The sequence below is a fragment of the Tetrao urogallus genome, assembly GCF_951394365.1.
Source record: "Tetrao urogallus genome assembly, chromosome: 6".
Lineage (NCBI taxonomy): Eukaryota > Metazoa > Chordata > Aves > Galliformes > Phasianidae > Tetrao > Tetrao urogallus.
In genome coordinates, this window is record NC_136819.1 from 48,525,394 (window position 1) to 48,548,091 (window position 22,698).

At 38.9% G+C, this 22,698-nt stretch overlaps 1 protein-coding gene across 3 annotated transcripts in view; it reads left to right on the forward strand.

Moving 5' to 3' along the window:
* The window catches only part of EML1 (EMAP like 1), a gene marked incomplete at both ends in the record, with an annotated part of 77,478 nt that overhangs the window by 12,805 nt on the left and 41,975 nt on the right, over nt 1-22,698 (forward strand). For all 3 annotated transcript variants that reach the window (XM_079536786.1, XM_079536787.1, XM_079536788.1), the window contains 2 exons: nt 14,984-15,166; nt 21,793-21,925. In XM_079536786.1, coding sequence (XP_079392912.1) covers nt 14,984-15,166; nt 21,793-21,925 — 316 coding nt within the window. The remainder of the gene's footprint in view (nt 1-14,983; nt 15,167-21,792; nt 21,926-22,698) is intronic.

The following is a 22,698-nucleotide window of genomic DNA, read 5'->3' on the forward strand; positions in this document are numbered from 1 at the left end:
GACCTTTAAGATCATCTAGTTCCAACCTGTGCTATAGGCAGGGATGCCTCCATCTAGTCCAAGTTGCTCAAAGCCCCATCCAGCCTGGAGGAGTGTATTAAGAGAAGAACGAATATATTGGGGTGAAATAAAACTATTCCAAACATTGTATATTGGAAATGCAGGACAAAGTAAATCCAGTGCCCAAGTGTGCTTTGTGGTGCTGGGACGGCTCATATGCTCTGCCTGAGTCTGGGCTGACTGGGAGTCTGTGTCAGAACTGTTTAACAGCCCTTTCTGACCTCTGAGGTGAACAGCGGAAACTGTTTCTGTAAGCCAATGAAACAAAAAAGCCTTTGTTTTCCTTCTGTGCATTAAGATTTATCATTACTGCAAAAGTAATTGTAGTTTTCTTAGTAGAAACTTCACTTGTTTTATGCAGTAGTGCTTATTTGCAGTTAGTTAGTATTTAGTTATTTAGTATTGCTTTTTATTTGCAGTTTATTGCACTACCCTTTCTTCTGCTACATATTTATTCAGTTTTGCTCAGTATAGAATCATTTGTAATACTAAAATGTTACACCTCTATAACAAACTACAAACATTCTATGCTGAAAATAGGAATTCTGTGCTTCTCTTGACAAATTGTATGGAAGAACTGTTCCTCTTTTGTCCAGTTATTGCTGGGGGAAATTGATTTGTTGGTTGCATGAGTCCCTGTTACTTATCCTTTAGTGTCTTGTGTTTGAGAGATGTATGCCATGCTGAAATGTTTATTGCTCATCTGGAGGTAACAGAAGTTGCATCTTCTCTGAAATAAAGAATGCAGATGATTCCAGTAGCCAGCCCCAAATATCTCCCCAATCTCAGTAGCATCTTGCAATTTGCATCAGTAGAATTCCTACTTCCGTGGCTGCAGGAGCAGAAACACGAGGCAGCGAAGTGAGCACAAGCCTTTGAGACTCCTCCTGGCGTAGCATTGAATGTGGTGATGTTGATGGGCTTCTGTAGGCAGAAAGCTCCGGAAACAAATGGGTGTTGATAAAATGACTGCCTTTTGCAGATAGTTTTTTTTTTTTTTTTTTTCTCCACATTTTTGACAGACTTCCATACCTTAATTAGCTGGTGAAAAGGTGTGGGCTGGAGAGGCATTGGGTATGAATGATACACAGTTTCACAGCTTGCATTTTTCTTTAAAGCAACATTGTTGCACTGAAGCTACAACTCCCTGAACTGTTGTGCGGAGCTGGGAGGAGCTGCATCCATTTGAAATAATCCAGGACTAGCTGCAGAAGCTTCTGGCACCTCCATTTCTTTCAGAGTAACTCTCTTGTTCAGGTAAATTCTTAATATGGCATATTATGCATATAATCTTAGAGAACAGTGTGCATTAGCTTCCAGTTCAGTCCAGTGCCTTATTCACATTCAAATTTCTAGAATAATCATCTTTTTATTGTGCTGTATACTCTGAACATTATCTTTCCTGCCCTTTGTGTCTTATTGAGAGGACAGGAAAGATCAGCTGAAGGAGGAGATGTTTTTGTAGTTTCTGTCAAGGACAAGGACGAAAGATGAAGGCAGGTCTTGAATGCAGTGTATGAATCTTAAATGGAGTGTATGCCGGGTGCTGTGCCTGCTGTGAGCCTAATCTCATACTTTCTACCTGCAGACCGGTTCTCAGCTCCTTCGTGAAACAACCGGGGACCCAGTCTTTGCTCTGCAGCTGCTCTGAGCTCACTGCCTGCAGGATCTGCTGCAGGATGCACTTGCCCGCGATGCGGGTCGGTGACTCCTAAACGCACCTCGTGGAGGTAATTACATCAGCGTGTGCTGACTTGAGACATGGGGTGAGCTCTTCCATAAGGAAAGTCAGTAGCAGAAGCAGCTGCCTTCCCTGCAGGGACTTGTCCAGTGGCATCTCCATCAACAGTTAGGAGCTTGCTGTGAGTGCCTGGCAGTATTTTGGTTGTTGGTGTTGAGTACCAGCTGTATCTCTACTCTCATGCACAGGATGTGTTTCTGTAGGTCTGCTCAATAGAAGGTTTCAAACAGCTCAGCCCTTTTTTCTAAAACAAGGGAAGGGGAAGAACGATCTGTGTTACCATTTCTGACCTCCTATTTTCTCTTCAAATTTCTAACACCGTTTTGATTTCTGGAAAGAATGGGCCTTTGCCATTGTGCTGCTGGCCCCTCCTGATTGCTGAGCCGCCAGCTTTCAGCAGTTCAAGCTTTGCAGCAGAGACAGGCAGCTGCCAAGGCAGTAGGTTTGTCTATTGTGCACATTGTGATCTCCCTCAGCGTTGATGATGATCAGGCTTCATCTCAGCAGTACAACCCTGATACAGGGCAGTAGGGATAGAACTGGACGGATGTTACCTTCCAGTTGTGATGGATGCAGGGAATATATTTTCTGCTCTTCTCCAGCCCTTTTGCAGCTCCCGGGCTGTGTTCACAAGAAACTGGAGGTGAAAAGGTTGGATATTAGGAAACATTTTTCCTTCAGAAGAGTGCTAGTGCATCAGAACAGGCTGCCCATGGAGGTGGTGGAATAACTGTCCCAGGGAGTGTTCAGGAAAAGGAGCAGAGGTGGCACTTAGCCATCATGGCTTGGAAGATGTAGTGGTGATGGGTTGGCATTTGGACTAAATGATCTTAGAGATATTTTTCCAACCTTAACGATTCTATGATTCTGAAAGCTGAACTGGAGGAAGAGCAGCATCCTGGGACAGGGAGCTCTGTGTGTTGTGCAGGGGCTGTTTGGTTTGGTGAGAGCCAGCAAATGCTGAGCAGGTTGTGAATGTGCTGAAGAGCAGAAGCCCCCAGAACCTTTTCCATGGAAACATGGTCCTTGCTGATATTGCAAGGAAATGCAGGTGTCTTGGGTCTTGCTTTGCTCTGTTGTAGGCAGTTATCTGTGGGGGAAAAAAAAGCGTTGTATTACCTTCTGATGTGGAGCCATAGCTAATGCTGCCTTGTTGCTGTCAGCTGCTTCTGAGGCTGAAGTAGTAAGCAGATAGAAAGCTTAACATCTACGGAAAAAACTAGAAAAAATTGGTGAACTTTTTAAGCTCTCAAAAGTTAGACAATGTTAGAACTAGAGATGTGTAATGTAGCTTAAAATACAACTCTTATTCATGTTTAATTACATCAGCACTCTTTGTAGTTTTTTTAGGAAGTGTGCATCATTTTATACGGTAGACTTTTCTGGAATCCAGTAAATCCAGTAAATGTACTTATGGTCAATTTTAAATTTGGGAAATACAAAGCCTGTAAATTTGACAACTCTTTCAAAAGCCTCTTTTCCTGTCAAGGAGAGATAGAAAGGCATTGAGGTGCTTGCAATACAATAACAACATACAAAAATTAATAACATTTTTGATTAATTCTTTTAATGAACCACTGAGAACTGGGAACTGTCACAGAATAACTGCTCAAAACGTTGTTTTGTCAAATACTTTTTTCTTTTTTTTACTTAATAGTGTGCTTGTGAAGTTGTCTTGCTTCCCCCTTTTTTTTTCTTTTAAATGGAAATAGTGTAGTGACCTGGGGGAGTGAATGCCTTAGTGATGCCTCTTGTTACAGCCCTTCGTTGCTTGATAGTAGCTGCGGATGCAGCCTGATCAACTAGGTTGGTTTTGAGAAAATGCTTAATAAAAACAGTGAGGAGTTGTGTCACTGGGGCCCATGGAAATGTACCTTTGGGTTGAGCCTTTTCTCCTGCAGATAGAGCCTGACACCTGGGATGTTTTACTAAAAGCTAATGTTAAGTGTGGTAATGCAACATCTGCGTAGGTTACCAGGAGATTGTTTACTATATTTTTGTATCTAGCATAACTTTAAGTATTTTCTGGCTGAGCCTTTTCTTTTCTGGGCTTTATTCTTATCTGTCTTCTGCCAAAATGAAGGATTTTTTTTTTTTTTTTTAAGCATTTTCTACTTGCTTTTTCTGCCTTAGGAAACTGATGTCCTGCAAGCAGAAAATGTTTTCTGTATTATCTATTCAGTGCATTTGGGAGAAGCGTTTTTTGGTGTATTTCAGCCTTTTTCCTACCTCTCATAAATCCATCAATTTCCAAGTTCAGCACATTGCTCACCTTACTGCCTCAAATTCAGTTCCGTGTTGCATTGAGGCAGCTTACTGTACCTGGGTCTCAACTTGGGTGATTCTGAAGCTGAAATAAACTTCACGTATTTGGAGACAGCTGTAATCAATACTGCTTTAAAATAAAAGTTCCTATTTGAATCATAAGTAAAGGCTGTAATATTAAGTAGTGCCCTGTCATGTTTTGAATTTGCCTCCTGAGGTCACAGACTTCAGGAAAAAGAAGAGGGAAGAATTGTGTATTTCCATGTTCATGCAAGAACCATCAAAGTGTTCAATGAGCTTAATTCAAGTGGCCATACCTGCCCTAGCTTGTGTCTGTGCAACTGAGTACAGAGGTCCAACTGCAGAGCTGAGAAAGCAAAGGAGAACTTTTGTCCTAAGAATGTTGGACTTTTTGCCTTTGCTGGTAGGTTCTAGCTTACCACGGAACTTGGAGATCAGAGGCTTTGGTAACTGCAAAGTGATGAGCTTTATAGGCCAGGATCTCTGTACTTCTCATTGGCACTGGTGTTTAAGTTTAGTGCCGTTGGAAGAATTTGCTCAGCACACCTTCAGCCCATCTAATCTCTCAAGTGGAACTCTTAGGGCACGAGCTCTGACTGCCACCAGGAAGAAAGCAGTCCCAGAGAGCCCTCGAGGCAGAGGATGACTGTGTGCCAGGCATAGGGCCTGCTCTTAGCAAAGGGCTCATGTTAGGTTCTCATGCTAACAGATCCAGCTTTGAAGAAAACAAGAATCCTCTTTGATATCTGTCGGAAGTAAATGGAAGGAAGACTGAACACCAGCTGAAGATGAAGAATATAGAAAAAATTCCAGTCTGTTGTGGGCTTCCTGGCACTTTGCCTCAGTCCAAGCAAGAGTGCCACAAGTTCATGCAAGTGCTTCTCAAAAACTTTAGGCTAACTGGCCATAGTGGGGAAAAAACTCCTACATTACTGTGAAAGGCAATACTGAAAAAGATGGGATTTTAATTAAATCTGAAAATAACTTCCTAAAACTAGAAGATTTTTTGCTTTAATATTTAAATTGTTATTTGTCTTAGTGACAGCCTATGATGAAACCTAATGTTATACTCCATTAATTTCAGAAACTAAAATATTCAATAAGCTCAGAGTTCTGAAGAGTAGTCAGACCAGTTCTTGAAGTGAAGCCATTAGCTGAAAACAAGTAAGCAGAGTTTGCAAAAATGATAAATCTGCCTTTGAATTCCATTCGGTTACCCTTTCTGCAGGTGTAGGAAGAATGTTTTATTCTTTTCATGTTATGTTGCTTGGTCTGAGTCCACAGAAAACAATTTGAAAAGATGGCAAGTCTTCAAGAAAAGTAAAAGCAGAATGTTTGACGGAGGGTTGTATTTTATGAATAAAAGCTATTGATTAGAGGCTGACATCTTCCAATTCTTAATTCTCAAAGAGCTCAGTTATGAAACATGATAAAACACAAACCATTTCAAATTGGTAACAGTGGATTTCTAACTATTGATGTTGTCTCAGTTTTGATAGGTCTGGAGGCTTGGCAGCTGGGGGAGGGATGAGCAGCACGATGAGGAAGGCTCCCCTTGGAAAAGCCTGTAGATGTGTTTTATTTGCTAATTTCTGAACTTCAACAATGCTTTAATTTTTTTTTTTTTTTTATTACAAATTTTAGCATATAATCTTATAATTTTCAATAAAATGCAGATAATAGAAGTTACAGGTAAAGCCGTCAATTGCCTGAGTAAGTTTAAGTGTCTGCTGCAGTTCTAATATGGAAGTTAGGAAAATGAAGGAATGTATGCTAATAGTAGTTGCTTAGATGCTTATGTGCTGCCACTTCGAATGCAGTGTGAAGGCTGCGTTTAATTGCAAATCAGCCAGTGGCTGATGTGTCTCAGTGGTTTCCTGCTAGTGATGATGATTGTCTCTTTAAGAAAATAAGCACACAAAATCCAAAATAAGATTGGTCTGTAGTGAGCGGTGACAGGTTGACATCAGTAACTTTTAAAAGTTTTAGAAGATGTTTTAAGTGAGCTTGCTTTCCTTCTGATCTGTCTGGATTGCAAGTATAAGTGTATCTTTCCAATTTATTTACCCAGGAATTAGTTGGAGAATCTGGTAGAGGCATTCAGTTTTCCTAAAGACAGTGAAAATGTATTGAAGTGTTGGTTGATAAAGTTTCTAAGAAAATGTATTGCATGTACTGATGCATGAAGTTTAATTGCACATGGTTGAAAACCCATTCAGCAGAAGCAAATCTTGCGTCTAGTTTGGTTTTTTTTCTTTGCCCAACAGTGCTAAAGTCTCACTAGCGTACACTGGGTGTACTAGGATGAATCTGAATTCATCCTTTGCTAGGTTTTGTAAGGTGACTTGTTTAGTAGGAGACTGTGTGGCATGTATGACAGAGGCACTGTAGGTGCTCTCACACATTTCACAGTGTGCTTTTGTTCTCCTTGGGTTGCGATAGAGGCACACCAACCATCACCCAGGATGTAAAATAGTAAAACATAGCTATGCTCTGCCTGGCTCTTCCTGAGGTGCCTTTACAGTTACCATACCCATTCCTTTCTTTGAGTTCTTGTTATGCTGTGGCTTTGGCTTGGTAACTCTAGACTGATCATGTGGGATCATTTTCCTCAAACTACTAACCTTGTTTTAGTATTACTCTATGGAAGACTGTATTTTATTTATTTTCTTTCTTTATTGTGCAGACTGCTCCACCACATCATGGAGCAATGACAATTTGTTCAAGCTTTTCCTATTGAAGTGCACGTTTAACAGGGCCAGCACAGCAAGTCTGATCTGTAAAAACGTTTCATGGATAAACCTCATCTGAGGAAAGCCCCTCTAATTTCTTGTCAGGCCAAATATTTCTTCTGCTTTTTCACTTGAGTGCTATTAACTGGTTGAGTTCCAAATAGCATCTCATCTACCATCTGCTGGGGAGAAACCAGTGAGCTGCTCGTTACAGCTTGTCACCTAGAGGCAGGTCAAAGGCACGTGCTGGTAATTTAGCTGTAGCGGTTGCTGACTTTTTAGCCACGAGGAACTTATGGAGAATTTTCTGTTAAGATAATTTTTTCTCTCATTTTGCTAATGAATGCGGTGCACCCAGCTGTGAGGTGGTTCTCAATTATGACTGCTGTTGTGGATTACCTTTCTTTCTCATTCAGCTTCTAATTTTAGGAGGTTGAATTCCTTTTCTTTAGCTTTCTAGTGATAAAGCTGTAAAAGGACGAGCTATTCCTCAATGAATGTTTGGAAATACGGTGATATGCTTTTACAGATATTGGAACTACAGTTATTAGCTGTGTCAGAGAAAACACTGTTCACAAAAATAACCATCTGTAGTCCATATAGAGTATACACATTTGAATTGCAGTTTTGACAGTGTGGCTTAGATATGGTCTGTTCTGCCATAATGATGATTTCAGTTATTTTTACTTGGATCACTTTTCTCATGGATTCCCAGAGCAATTCAGGGCACAGCATTAGGCAGGTGTGTGGGACAGTGTTGTCTTCCTCCCTTCCTACACATAAATAACTTCTGAGGACATGGAGCAACTAATCTGGTTTGTTCAGATTACTTGCTGTGAGATGTACCTGACTGTACCCAACCAGGACATCTCCTTGTGATGTTAATCACTCGTAAGTACATTCATTTGAATAGAGATAGAACTGATAAGTTGTCCTACCTGTTCAGAATATATGCACATGTATGTATAGGAAACTTTATAGATGGCATGGCATTGTGTCTATAGCTATCAGGTTTGAAGATGAGATACAATTTCATGTTCCTTTGAATCAGTTTTTCCATCTTAAAAAAAAAAAAAAAAAAAAAAAAGTTGTTTTCTCTCATCTTTTTATATGTTTAAAATGCAATTAGAGAATCTGATGTAAAGTGCATTCCTGCCCAAAGTATGTAAAGATGTAAAGTCCATTCTGCTGGCAGCAGTTCTGTTTTCCAAGGTTACATGTAGCAACATAATTTTACAACTTCAAGTGTAATTTGTCCATTTTTTTTTTTCCTTTAACCACACCAAATAACAAGATTAGACAGGATAACATTATTTCAGGCTTTAAATCCACTTGCTTCTCACAGCGGAAAGCTCTAATCTGGTCAAATCAGGGTCTAGCAGAGCAGTCTGGTATGTACCAAGCTTTGGGATAAGCTGTTGCACATATGTGTTGTCATTGTCCTTCAGAGACAAGCCTGGAGAGCTGCTGCTGTGTTTCAGGTAGGTATAATGTTTTGCATTAGAAAATTGGATAGAGGGAAGATGTGATACTGTGTGGTACTGTCAACAGTGATCCTTTAAGCAAAGGAGCTGTGATGTTGTGTTGTCAAAGGAAACTGAACTGCTGTTTTATTTTGCATTGTTCTCCTGCACAGTAAGCCCTTTGGTCTGCAAATAACTGCTGACATTATGCCACAAAAGCAGCCACCAGAATGTTAGGGACTTCCCAGATCCTGAATCTAAGCCTAGCAACTCTGTTGCTGCATTCCACTGTTCAAGTGCCGCAATGATTTGCTCATTTTATTTTACAAGTTGTTTTCATTTTAATCCTTGGATTTTGGTGTTTTTTTTTTTTTTTTCTTCTTAATTCTCCTTCTAGCTCTCTGGTGTTGTCAGTTCAGCCAGACTGTATTGATCAAATATGTTGTATGGCTGATGCTTGTGCCCCAGACTTAAAGAAGAATTGAATGAACCAAAAAGGGAGGGCAGGATTTTGAAAGAAGCAGAAGATGCTGACCTTATAGGGATCTTTCTCTGTAGTGTTAGTTTCAAGAAAAACAGGGTGCATTGAAGGGGGTGAAGTGGAGAGAGATCATTGAAAGTCAGTGTTAGTGTGACTCAAGGAGCCTGCAGAAAACAGTTCCAGTAATTTGGCTGGCATGCGAGATCTCAGTGCTGGTGGGGCAGGAAAAGGGGAGGTTGCCAAATGTATAGCCCAGTGACATGTGCAGCATCTGACACTTGTGGAGTTGGTGAGGTCTGCAAACAGAAAATTTGTCAAGAATTGCAATATCTTCAGTATCCCTTACTGCTGTACTTGATCCAAATCAGCCCGCAGTTCTCTCTGCACTGAGCAGCTGGATGTGCACTGATATCTTGGCAGCTCCTGCCTTCTCACACATGCTTGGCTGCATGTCAGGGGAGGGCTCTTCCCCGTGCTTGTTTCATAAGGCTATAGTGGAACTGAAGTTATTAGTGATTTCCAAGCAATGTAAACAGCTGGATCGATTAATTTAGAAGTAAAGACAGTGATGTGCTTGCTGGTATTTCAGAGAACTTAACTACCGGCTAAGCTCGTTTCAGACTTGCTGGCATGGGCTACATTTTTGTGCTAGAAAGGCATCCTTATGGGAGATGCTGCCTTTTCTCTGCCATCCTTTGCCACAGTTTCCATTGTTTGGGTTTTCTTTTAACTTTTGCAGAAGGCCTATGCTGGAAATCGCTGCCCCTGGAAGGCTCGGATTTTCTTTTCTAATATTCTGCAGTGAGTCTAAATTCAAGGACAACCTTGGTCAGAAGCACGAGATGCTGCTTTTAGTGAGTGCTTTTAGTGAGTTGGGCAACCACACCTATATTATGCTAGGTTCTTTGGAAATATACAGTGAGCAAAATAGGTCCTGAAAAGTTTTGCAAGTATCTCATATACAACTTGATCCTGTTAATTGGTACTCTGAAGAGACAGCATAAATTGAATAAACCCAAATCTGTTTGCCAGTCACTCAGTATCTAGTGTTTCCATTACTTAATCAGCTGTTATAGTCTGAGCTGGACAAGATAGTCTCAGAATTAGTGTCTACATGAGGCAAAGGTGAAACATGTTTGTTTAATTAAGTAGTTCTTATGGGAAAAAATGCCAATATTTCTGTTTAACAACGTGTGGAAAATAAATGAATACATACATAGCTTAGTCATCTCAAAAATCCATGGACGTTCAACAGTGAAAAAATAGATATTCAGGTTTTATTTATTGTTTTTCTGATGTTATTGGTGGTGTTATCATTGCTGTTTTTATTTTTCCTCTCCCTCCTCCCCCGCCCCCCCCCAAAAAACCACCCTAAAAAACAAAATGCTATTAATTCTGTGAGATCCTTTATTTCCTACATCACTAATTTACAATTCAGATTTAGGTTTTCCATCAGAAAACAGCCTGCATTTTAGTATGCTTGCCTCCAACTATCAGTGTAAGTATGCCATTCTGCTTTACCTTATATACAGTTAAGAAATCTTTTAAATCATTCCTACTTATGAACAGTGTGCACATCCTTTTGTTGGCTGTACTTCAGATGTTTCTTCACATTTGGCAAAGTAATAAATTGCTGAAAAACTGGAAGATACTCTGGAAGCAGATTATTCGTCTGACCCAGTATTGTCTTTTATTTTGCCACAAGAAATCTTTCCAATCTATGAGATCATGGATTAGCTGGTTGGAAAATTTAAAGAGCAGCACAAAGAACATTGCCTCTTTCTTTCTTTCTTTTTTTTTCCTGTATTCACTTTGAAACCTGCAGAATCTCAGCAAAGCATAAATGATGAATGATTGTTATTTCCAAATATTAATGCAAATGTGTATTATGGATGATAACCAAGCATCTGAATTGATATCTCCTTCTTTTGTTTAATTTTGGACGTTATGTATGGCATTAATCTGATGAGCTAGTGATCTAGACTTGCTTTACAATCTACAAAAATACTGAATAATAAAATAATGAATACTGGTAAAATGTGATTTCACTTCAGATTTCTAATTCAAGGGATATAAATTTAACTTTAAACACGTTTTTCTTCTTTCTATTCCTATTTTTCTACCATTTCTTTTAATTTTCCTCCTTTTAAAAAAAGCGCTGATGAATTCTAGCATGCTTTCATAGAATTGTTAAGGTTAGAAAACACCTGTGTTAGGCCAACCCTTGATCCTTTACCACCATATCCACTTAAATCAATGCTACCCACTTGGGTGTGATGTTTGTGTGTGGCTGAAAATGGTGATGGTGAACGTTGGCTCCATCATAATGTGTCAGCAGGAACATTTAGGGTTATGGCCTCCTTCATGCACCTCTCAAGATAGTGAACAGCTGTGGGTTTTATGAAGGATGAGGGAAGGGCGTTAAATATGCTGACACTGTTTAAAAAAACAAAAGTTGCTAAATTTACTGAATTTATGGTGACAAAAAATAGCATGTTGATACAACTGTGTTCTTACACTATTGTAAAACTACACAGTAAAACTGCAAGTTCCTACTGCGTATCTCTGTCTATCTGGATATTTTTAAAATGCTTTGTATTTCCTTGGAGCCACATGAATTGTTTTGAAGATCTTTTAATCATTGCAACAAAGTGCCTTTCTCTTGGTGGCTGTAACTGAGCTGTAAAATCAAACATGCATAACCCAGCATTAGGACAACACACATGGATGCTGAGTGGAAGGTGGCCTCCAGCTGAAGCATCCCAGGGCCGACCCACTTGCTGCCTGTTGGCACTGAACATTTCTCAGCCTCCTTCTGTTTCTGTCACAGCCTCTTTGGGGACAGCTACTTCAGAAAGTGTGTTTTACGCAGGAGAAAATGTGGAATAAGGTTCTGTGGAGCTTGTAGCTGCTTTACATTTAATACTGGCTTTGGAATGATAATCATAAAAACATGGAATGGATTAGGTTGGAAAGGACCTTACAGCTCATCTATTTCCAACCCCTGGATGTCGGCGGGCTGCTGCTCACCAGCTCAGACTGCCCAGGGCGCCATCCAACCCAGCCTTGGGCACCTCCAGAGCTGGGGAATCCTCTGGGCAGCAGAGCCAGGGCCTCACTGCCTTCTGAGGAAAGAAGGTCCTACTCAGTGTGTACCACGTGACAAATGTTTGTTACAAAATTGTCACATTCCCCTGCTCTTTGCTATGAAAATTAGTTTATATGCTGCAGAGGCAAATCACAAAGTAGGCCAACAATACAGCTTTTGCTTAGTGAGCAGAGGAGAAAACATCTGTTATGACCTCTGTGGTGGTTGTTTGGTTGGGTAATATGAATTAGTATTTCCTCTTGTTTTGGTACCACAGCACGTTGCTTATCTGCTTGCGTTTCAATTGCAACTCTATTGCTCAACATTCCCTGATCTGGAGATCTCAACTGCGGGGGCATTCCAGCTTCTCCTTGCAGAATTAGGAGCACATGCTTGTGAGCACTGTGGTGCTTTTCTTTCTTCAGGAACGTAGCTCTGTTATATCCCTTGCATCTCCTGTAGCTTACTGGTATACATATGCGGAGAGAAAGCAAGGTCAAATGTGGCCAGGCTCTCAGACATTTTGTCTTCAGCTGTGATCTTACTGAAACTTGCTAGAGGTTCTGTTCTTTCCTGCATATTTGGAAGAGATCTGGATCCTGTGAAGTAGCGGATACAAAAAAAGGCAAGTTGAAGCTGCAGCAGGAATGAGAGTTCCATTTCTGAGGAGAGGGAGGAATGGTGATGGGGAGGCACAGATAAGCTGTGTCCTGAGGAAGGAGTTGATTGGTGTTTTTTGTTAGCAAGGATGCATGGAGAAGAGTCACAGTGACAGCTGGGAGAGGGGAAAGAAGAAACAGATGTAGGTTGCAGTAATTATCAGTGGGAGTGATTTTTTTTTTTTAAGGATCTGTAAATAAAAATGCTGCTGATTTACTGTTTGAAGATTTATGGTTATGCAAAATTATTGTTTCTTTACAATTTGAAATGAATCTAACTGATACTTCAGTGAGAATGCTTCTTCTGTAACACCAGGGGCAGACCATTTCATCACCAGCAGATTTCTCCTCAAGTTCTCATCTTGAAAACTTGCTATTTTTTACTGACTGAATTCAGAAGAAGATATACCATGCCATATTGAATTTGGCAGAATGGTTGAAGTTTGATTTTTGGCTTGTATTGCCAATGAAATAAATGAAGTTTTCAATTCGGTTGCCTATTGTCCAGTATGCTAATCCATGTTATTTCCAGCTGAGTTAAAGTGTAAAGTCATTAGAGCAGCATGGGCCTTTTGTTTGTACAAGGAAAGGTTAAGTTCTACAGGCAGCTCATACTGCTGCCAGCATGTCTGCTAATCTTATTTTTGGGATTAATTACCTGCAACAGCTGCAGCGCAGAGTTCTGCATCGAGCAGGATTGTGACTATGCCAAAATTTGGAAAGCGTTTAGGCTGTCTCAGAGGGAAACTTTTCCAGTATTTTTCAGGAGTTCCCTTGTAGTTTGTCTGAACAGAGTGCTTACATTTAGACTGTGAACACAATGCTAAAAGCTCTAATAGCCTAATGCTGATATTTACCGTATGCTCTGAAGGTTCTGTAAAGAATTAACAAGCAACTTAAGCTATGTTTGTCTGTAACTATTAATGGATGGTCCGTATTGTTATAGCATTTAAGTTGTTTCCAAGACGCTTTGGTAACTACAGATAACTGCTGAGGGTGTGAGAAGTACGTGAGCCAAAAAGCAACAGTAAGGAACTGACATGTATTTGATTGGATTGGAGATGAACAGAGCTTTTCATTTTAAATACATTTTTCCCCAGTTTTTTTTGATTAACAGTTTGTATGTATAAACTTCTTTGGACACGCCTTGAAATGCATTCAGAAGTTGAAACTCTTATTTTCCTGTTTGAAGGATTTGTTTTAAAATTCAACACTAGTTATTATGCACAAACCATTGAACTTTCGTTTTATGCCTTCGTACTTTTGGAGTGGAAACATCTGATCTGGAAAGGAGGAAAATCAAGTACACAAGAAATGAAAGCATATAGTACCTTCTTCATAAAGAGCTTGGCTTCAACAACTGAGCAGAACAAATGTATGTAGTAGATACTCGTGAGGCAGAGAAAAGTGAATGATTGTAGGTGGCAATTTAAATACCATTTTTAAAAATAAAATATAACTTACTAAATACTCAAATGAAAGCTGCAATCCCATAATCACTAGACTATTATTACTGAGAATTATGAAGTAAGTTAATACTAATTCCTTTTAGTTTTCAAATCTAGCTAGTTAAATAAACCTTATGGTCCTCTTTTTAAAAAATACTTTTTCTTTTTTCCCCTAGTAGACATTAACTTGGACATATTCGGCATTGCTTTTTCTCTTCTTTTTTTCTTTTTTCCTAATTGAATACTGTAAGAAATTACAGTGTTTCTATTTGATATGAAATGTAGCGGAACAAAAGTACTCATTTAGGAAAAATATTCTTATTGCTAGTTTGGAGTGGAAAGAATGTGTGGCCCTCATCAGTGAGCTGCAAGCTTTAAGCTTATGTGGGTTTGCTTCCAAATAATGGGTGAATTGTATACAAAGTAATGACCCTTTCTGAAACGTGGAGATTAAGAGTACGGTTCTTGAATAATTCTGAATGTATTTAATGTTTCTATTTAGGCCAGAGGGAATGTTTTCATAATATGGCTTGTGTAAATTGGGTTTTATGATACAGGATTAATGTGTTTTCTCAATCAAATGGAAGGTGCTTGTAAAATTGAGTCTGTGTGTTGCTTATGTGTCTAATAGATAGGTTCTATCACATATGGGAAATAAAAATGTAGAAGGGTATAGAGAATATAAAGAGTTGTAACTCTTTACCTAAATGACTGCCAACACTTGAAAGTCCTATGAAGTAGGTTATTGAATAGTTATTGCTCCAAACTCCAGTTCAGAACACATGGATAACTGATAGTGGGATTAAGAGAAAGTAATCCGGAAACCAACCTTACTTATCTCATCGTACTTCTTTCTGATTGTTATTGGAGAATTCATATCTCTACTTTTTGGTCACGTAAAAGCTTTCTTCCTCAAGAGATCATCAGATCTGAGTAAACACCTTACCACCAGGCATTTGTCCGAGCTATTCTTTTATGGTTATGCAATGTAGGTAATATAGGTTTTTTTCTGCTCCTTTGCATAGATGACAGTGCCTCTGCTGCAAGCAGTATGGAGGTAACGGATCGCATTGCCTCTCTGGAGCAACGCGTCCAGATGCAAGAAGATGACATCCAGCTGCTAAAATCTGCCCTTGCTGATGTGGTTCGACGCTTGAATATTACAGAGGAACAACAGGCCATGCAAAACAAGAAAGGACCTACCAAAGGTTTGCATTTCAGATATACGTAAAATGGGTAGTTCAGTTCAAAGAATGTTTTATGTGTACTAGTTTATCTTTAGATTTTTGAAGGGTCAAAGTCAACAACTTGAAACTCAAAAAGTTGGAAATCTGACCTATCAAAAAGAACATGTACAAGTCTAAATTGTTAAACCTGTAAGTCTTCTAAAGTCCTCATGAACTGGTGAAGTGTTTCTGTATTGCTATAACTTCCTGACTAAAATTAATTTATAAAGTCTTTGGTGAATGTTTCGTAATAGCTAGTATTGAATGTTGCATGTTCTATTTGTAAAATTCTTAAGTTTTTTTTGATTGGGGGGAAAAAAACAATTTAAATTTAAAGAAAATATAGTTTTACTTCAGTTAAAAATTGTGTGGGCATACCCCAAATCAGAACTTTGAGTTAGCTCAATGGTGATCTGACTGGCGAGATGTTGCCCAGGTTCATAGGAAAAGTACAGCCACCTTTAGTGCCTGAATCAGTTACGGAATAACAGATCTAGATTCCAGATAAGATAGACATTGCCACTCTGCAATATACTGTGTTATGCAAATGTTGCAGAGTGCTCTCACCTGGTCCTTTTCCTACAAGAACAGGTTGATGTGTGTGCAACAGAAAAGCTTGAGTGGGTTATCCAGCACTTCAGTATAGCAAAGGATTACTAGAACCCCACTGATGTTATGTTTTGTTATCTGTGTGTGTGTAAAAGCATAGGAAAAAACTCATTTGAAGCTTAGTGGGAAATTTTAGCAAATATTTTTGGATTGTCCTGGGAATAAAAGTGATGACAATCTAGATGTGGGAAGTCTGTGTATAACAGACTTCATAGAATAATAGAATGGCTTGAGTTGGAGTGGACCTTAAAGATCACCTAGTTTCAACCCCCATCATGTGTAGAGTTGCCTCCCACCAAATCAGGCTGCTTAGGGCCACATTCAACTGGCCTTTGAATGCCTCCAAGGATGTAACATCTACAGCCTCTCTGGGCAGCCTGGCCCAGCACCTCGTGCACTTGGAGTAAAAAATTTCTTCTGAACTTCACAATCAAACTCTCCCTCTTTTAGATTCAAGCTGTTCCTTCTTGTTCTTTTACTATCAAACTATGTTGGTTCCCCTTGTGTTTGCAAGCTCCCTTCAAGTACTGGAAGGCTGCAATGGAGTCTCCTTGATGCCTTCTCTTCTCCAGGCTAAACAAGCCCGACTCCCTCAGCCTTTCTTCATAGAAGAGGTTCTCCAGCCCTAGTGTCATCTTTGTGGCCCTCCTCTGCTCCCGCATCCTTCCAGTACTGGGGACCCTAGGCCTGGACACGGCACTCCAAGTGGGGCCTCACAAGGGCAGAGTAGAGGGAGGGAAAAAAGAGAGAACACCATTTAGATTGCTTCAAGGAATTTTAACCCAATATTCTTGCTGAAAACCTCACAGAATCACCAAGTCCTGGATGTCAGCAGACCTGCAGGGCCTGCTGCCCAAGGTACATTTACAAACCCTTTGTATAAATGGATCCGCAGAGCTCTTCCCCTTTCGATAAAAGGTAGCAGCTTACCACATCATTAGGAATGCAGGTCTGGAACCTCATGGGATCCCATCCGTGTCCCACTGTCCCTGTGGCCTTTCTGTAGCAAAACAGCCAGTGCACAAACAGGTTTGCATGTGAATCTTTGGTCCACGTCAGAGCAAAGCATGCTACACAAACTCATATTCCCTTATGAATCAAAGTTTTTTGGTATCCTTTAGCAGGAGATGCTCATGGTCTCTCTACTGTTTAAATTATGAAATCTGCTTCTTTTGAGGGGTCCTGACATGTGTTAATACAAATTAAACTTTTAATTTATGTTGAAGGGTCTTGTTTAATTATGTGTTCATACCTTTTTGGAAGGGGCTGGAAATTGTTTGACCTTTGCTATATATTTGTGATGGATATTTACTTTTAGTCATTGATTTAACAGAATATGTAAAAACTACTTGGTTTTCTGAACTGAGATCTTGAGTTTGTTTAATGGAAATGGGGAAGGAGGAAATATACAGAATTCCAGAACCAGAATAGTTCATTGTAGATGATGCTGTTTGTTGGATAGAATATACAGTAAATGTCCTTAATCTTGTTCTCCCATTCTCTTCTCTTTGTGTTGTATTCTCCTCATTTTTAATTTGTTTGTCTTATTGAAAAAGAAAGTCGAATGTTTCTGATGATAATTCCTACTAGAACAAAATGTTCCACAAAATGTGGTAGTACAAGAGATGAAGTGGCTTTATGTTGCTTTCAAAATAGATCTTATCTGGCATGTGAAGGAAATAAAGTTTAATTACTATTTCTGAATTGTAACCAATCAGTTCTTGCCTGCTGACTTTGCTTAGTAAAATACAGAACCAGATTTTCATGGATTTTGTGAACAATTGAGTTCTAAATCAGGAAATGTTTTCTTACTTATGGCAGAAAGTCAAAGCCATACTTAATGTACCTTCAAAAGAAACTTCTATAAGCTGATATTTCTGCCCTTCTATGGCTTATTTTTTTTATGTTTGTGGTGTAAATACTTCTCTGGATGTGAAATTACACTATAACAAGCCTTACATGTGGTAATGTAAATATGGCTCTATAAAAGCCATCATACAAATTACTGAAATGAATCTTGATAATTGCTAACTAAATCCACTCAATTTCTTTAATTTTATTATACACCAGTTGTGCCATCATTGTATGGTCAGCCTTATTTAACATATTTTATTATATGAAGTATCCTGATTGTTTCTTCCAGCTGCTATGTCAAGTATGATGCATTTCCTATTTTTTCTGTGGTAGGCACAGCTACTTCATAAAAGACAGCCCAGAAGACCAAGTTCAGTTTCAATACTGTAATTCAGAAAAGCATTTCAGTGGCCTCTTGTGGAGCCTGTTTGGGCATGGTGAAACTGGGACTGTGGCTTCTTGTGCCATTACGTGGGCTGAGTGGCACTTGATCTACTTTCTTTTTATTGATTATTTAATGACTGATTCTATATTTACAATTTTGAAAAGTAGAAATTGATCTCAGTGTCATCAAAATCTCATCCACTGTTGTTTGAAACATACCGTATGATCTTTCTTTTGTTTCCTCTGTGGCCTTTGATTAAAGTGTGTGTGAACTGTGGGAAGGCTCTTACCCTTGAAACAGAAATTGGATCCCAGTGTTCTGTTTAAAGTCTGAAATAAAGTGCATGAGAACTCAATTTTCTGAATACATCTTAAGTGAAATTGGCTAAAAGATTTTAAGTGGAAGGCTAGCAAATAGTAATGCAGAGAAACTTGAGCTTGTTTTCAGTCTCTGTGCACCTTCTTGTTCTAGACTTGAGCTAGGCAGCTTAAAAGCAGCATATGTTACAGACACAGAGCTGCTTATCTTTTGTTTGTGAAGCTCCTTCACCAGTGTGGCTTTTTTCTTCCTTATTTTATTCAGCTACTTTGTGGAGTTCAGTATGCTTCCTGCTTTTGTTCTACTCTTATTTGTTGTTCTTTCCTTTTGTAATTATTGGTTTGTTTGTAAACTTAATGGCCCTATTAATCCATAGATCAGAGTATGATTAAAAAAGCTGCTGCTGAGGCTGGTAAACATGTCAGTGCTGCTACCACAGGTAAGACCTTGAAGCAACAGAACTTCCCAAATAAATGTTACTGACAAAGCATAGTAATCTGAGTGTGTTTGAGTTACTGACATCCACTGCTTCTAACAGTTAATGATGTGTTTGTAGTTGTTTGACTGTTGCGTTAATTACCACTGGTGTGAAATAGCTTTGTAAATAAAACCAAATAGCTCCAGAATAAATAGTGGAATAAGTGAATAATCTGTAGTTTTTCTGTGTGCTATATAAGAATTTTGTGTTGTTGCTTTCAATGGTACTTGCTCATGGGGCTCAATCTTTAAATCTCCAGCTTTAGAAATGTGGAGTCTCGGTTTGCTTTGGATTTAGAGCAAAGACCTTTGACTATCAAAGTTAGAAGGGTTGTTGCTGGCTCCTGCTAGTTTCAGTTTCATGGGGTCAAAAGAATAAACCAATGCCAGTTGGAACTCGCTTCATCTTCCCTTTAGCAAGTATTTTTATATAACAATAAAGAAAAAAAATATTTTAATCATTTGTTTAACTTTCGTTATTATTCTAACTTGTGATCTCAAAGCTTCACAAAAGTTTTGTGAGCTACAGAGATTGTGTCAGGAAACAAGTGTACAACTGCTGAACTGTAGCCATCTGATTCTGTAATGAACAACAGAATCTGTTTTGTAAGTAAGTTATTATGCATTAATGCATGTTCATTATATTAGTACATTTCAGCAATTGGCTAGGAAACAGAGTGAAATACTGTAGAAGTAAATAGGATCATAATATCTGTTTCCTTAGCTATGAGAAGCTGAGGTACAGTAGGTTTCAACTATTTTGTTGTGCCTCTTGTTGTGGGTTGACCCTGGCAGGCAGTGGAGTTCCCCACAGCTGCTTACTCCTCCCCAGTGGGATGGGAGAGAACTGGAAAAGTGAAAGCTGGAAATCTCCTGGGCTGAGATAAGGACAGTTTGGTCGGAGAAGCAAAGCTATGCATGCCAACAAAGCGAAACAAGCAATGGATTCACTACTTTCCGCTGGCAGGCAGATGTTCATCTGTTGGGAAAACAGAGCTCATCATGCATAATGATGGCTTGGGAAGACAAAAGCCAATGTTTGGGATGTTCTTCCCTTCCTTCTTCTCTCCTTCGGCTCTTATTGCTGAGCATGATGCCATATGATATGGAGTACCTCTTTGGCCTGTCTGGGTCAGCTCTCCTGGCTGTGTTCTCTTCCGCTCCTGGTGCAGCCCCAGCTCATGGCTGGGAGGGCAGTGTGAAAAGCTGAAATGTACTTGGCTTAGTGTAAGTACTGCTCTGCAGCAACTTAAATATCAGTGTGCTGTCAACACTGTTTTCGTCACAAATCCAAAACACAGAGCTATAGAAGTGGCTATAAACAAAATTAACTCTAGCACAGTGAAAAATCAATGCAGTTCTAAAGGCAGCATTAGCATGTTAAAATAGGTCATGGAAATGGGGCTGGAAGGCACCATGAGTTCATTCAAGTCTTGTTTCACCTTTTCTTAAAGCTGCCCATAATATTAGAGTGCTCTTGTTCTTTTTAACCTTGGTAGGAGTGGTACTGTTGAAACTCATCAATCCCAGCTTCTCTTATCTTCAGGGAGCCTAGAGTTTTTCTTTATTTCTTTGTTGACTTGTTTTCATGTCATCCTTCAGTCATCTAAGCCAAACAAGCCTTATTTCTTCACTGTTTCCTGATGGGAAGTATATAATAAATAAATGGTGAACGTGTAACAAACAGCTATCTATCAAAATGCAGTTAACTGCTTCAGTACATGTCAAACAAGAAGAGCTCATCTTGAAACTTGCATTCATGAGTAAATCTTATTTACTGATGCAATCTCCTCAAGTCATAGGCTTTCATTCTTTTTTCTTCAGTATATAAGAACTATATGAACAAGTCAATACGTGCTTAAATCTGTGCTACGATAAGATGCAAGCATATTGCATCTTTGTCTACGTCTAAATGCAATTGTTAGGGATTTTTTTTTTTTTTAGATTATTTATCCAGAGCTTTTTTTTTTTTCTGGAGTATTTCACAGCTGTTTTCCCTGGGCTTTGAGATGATGCCAGATTTTTCTCTTGTGTTTCTTAAGTGACTTATGGGCTTCTACTTTCTTTTGAGTATTCTGAACCTAGAGACTTCTGGCATCTTCACAAAGATGGCTTGTAATGTGAAGTGATGTCAAACTTCAGGTGATATATAGAGGTTTAGTTTTCTTCCCTGCTGTGCAGAGAACACTGACGTGCTTGTGTCTATGTTTCCAAGGTTTGCTTTGTAATGTAACTTCTCATGTAAGTACTCACTGCTTGCAGTTTTAACCGCTTTTTGTTTTTGCAACTAATTTCTAATGCACTGGAATGGAACTTTTCGGTTATTCTACTAGTAATTAGAGTTTACATATGCATAAAACTTTTTTTTTTTGAGCCAACGTGATCAGACTGCAGTTAGATAATGTCAGCTGATGAGATCCACTGTTTTGATGATTTCAATAGCTTTGTCTGATTGATGAATAAAGTCCCTCTTTTAAGAGGAGCCTACAGTCTTTAAAAGAAGTCAGATGTGTGTAGCTGGAGAGTAAGGATTTATTAACAGATTATTTGCTTCTGGAAAGCTTGCAAGAATGTTGAATCATAAAGACCAGGAGTTTCTGGAATTGTGGCTTACCTTTATTTCTAGCACTCTCAGAATGTCATCCAGGTGGGCAATAGCAGGATTGCTTATGGTGGCAGCTGCTGCCTTTGTGCCTACCTGTAAGCTCACTGAGCTAGAACAGAATTTTACAGGTGGCACAGGCTATGGAATTGCATTCTTAAGCCATGTGCAGATAGTTTGATATGATTATGAATAAGAAAATATTTAAAAATCATCTTAAAAACCCATATCCACATACATAACTTCGGTAATAATGGAGGGAAAGAAGGGTATGCTACAAGTATTTAAAGATATTTTTTTGGCTTGCTGGAGAAAAAAAGAAGAATATGTAAACAATGATTTAATCCTCTGCTTGTTTTGCAGCAAGACCGCTGGTACAAACCCTGCCTTTAAGGACTACTGTTAATAATGGAACTGTGTTACCAAAGAAACCAAGTGGCTCTTTACCTTCTCCATCAGGAACCAGGAAAGAAACTGTATCACCAGCAGCAAAAAGGTACGTATGCCTTGGAAACATTGTAATTGTTAAATTGAGGAAATATTTAGAAGCTTGAAGAAGACCCATTATGTGGTTTTTCTTACTTTCAAGGCAATAGTCTAAATACTTAGTTCAGAATGAAAAGAGATGGAGTTCATTATAGGAGATTTTAAACTCATTAGGTCTAATTAATCATAATTAAGGTTATTATTCTGAATACTGAAAGAACACACAATGCTTCATCTACCAGTTTCTGTTACTTTCTTGTTGCTGCAGTCTAACGAAGAATAAAGCTTTTCTACTCTGTTGTTTAGTCACGTGGCACGAAAAGTAATGCAAGGAGTTTCTAATAGTAAGAAGAAAACAGTCTGTAGAGAAACTGTTATCGTTACAAATCAGTGTGTTACCTTTGGTGATTTTGTAAGTTATCTTAAAAATGTTACAAGAATCTCAAGGAGAAAAATTGGATCTATCACATTTATGCAAATAAATCTAGCTTTAGGTACTGACTATTGCTGTTAGATGATTAGAATATGTCTCAATTTCAATTGTGTATTTTGTAGGTTACATATATGCTGATTATACACCTAGATTATAAGAAATGCAACTGACTTGCTTGAGCCAAGTTCAAGTTAAATGTGACAGATCTTGTGCTGCTGCTCTGTTGTGATGTTTGCCTGTTGAAATATACACATGTATTAGATGTCATGGGATTATTTTTTTTTTTTTTAACGTTTCTTTGGTTGCGTGTCATCGTCAGCTTTTTGTAGAGACAATGCTGTAAGGTCTGA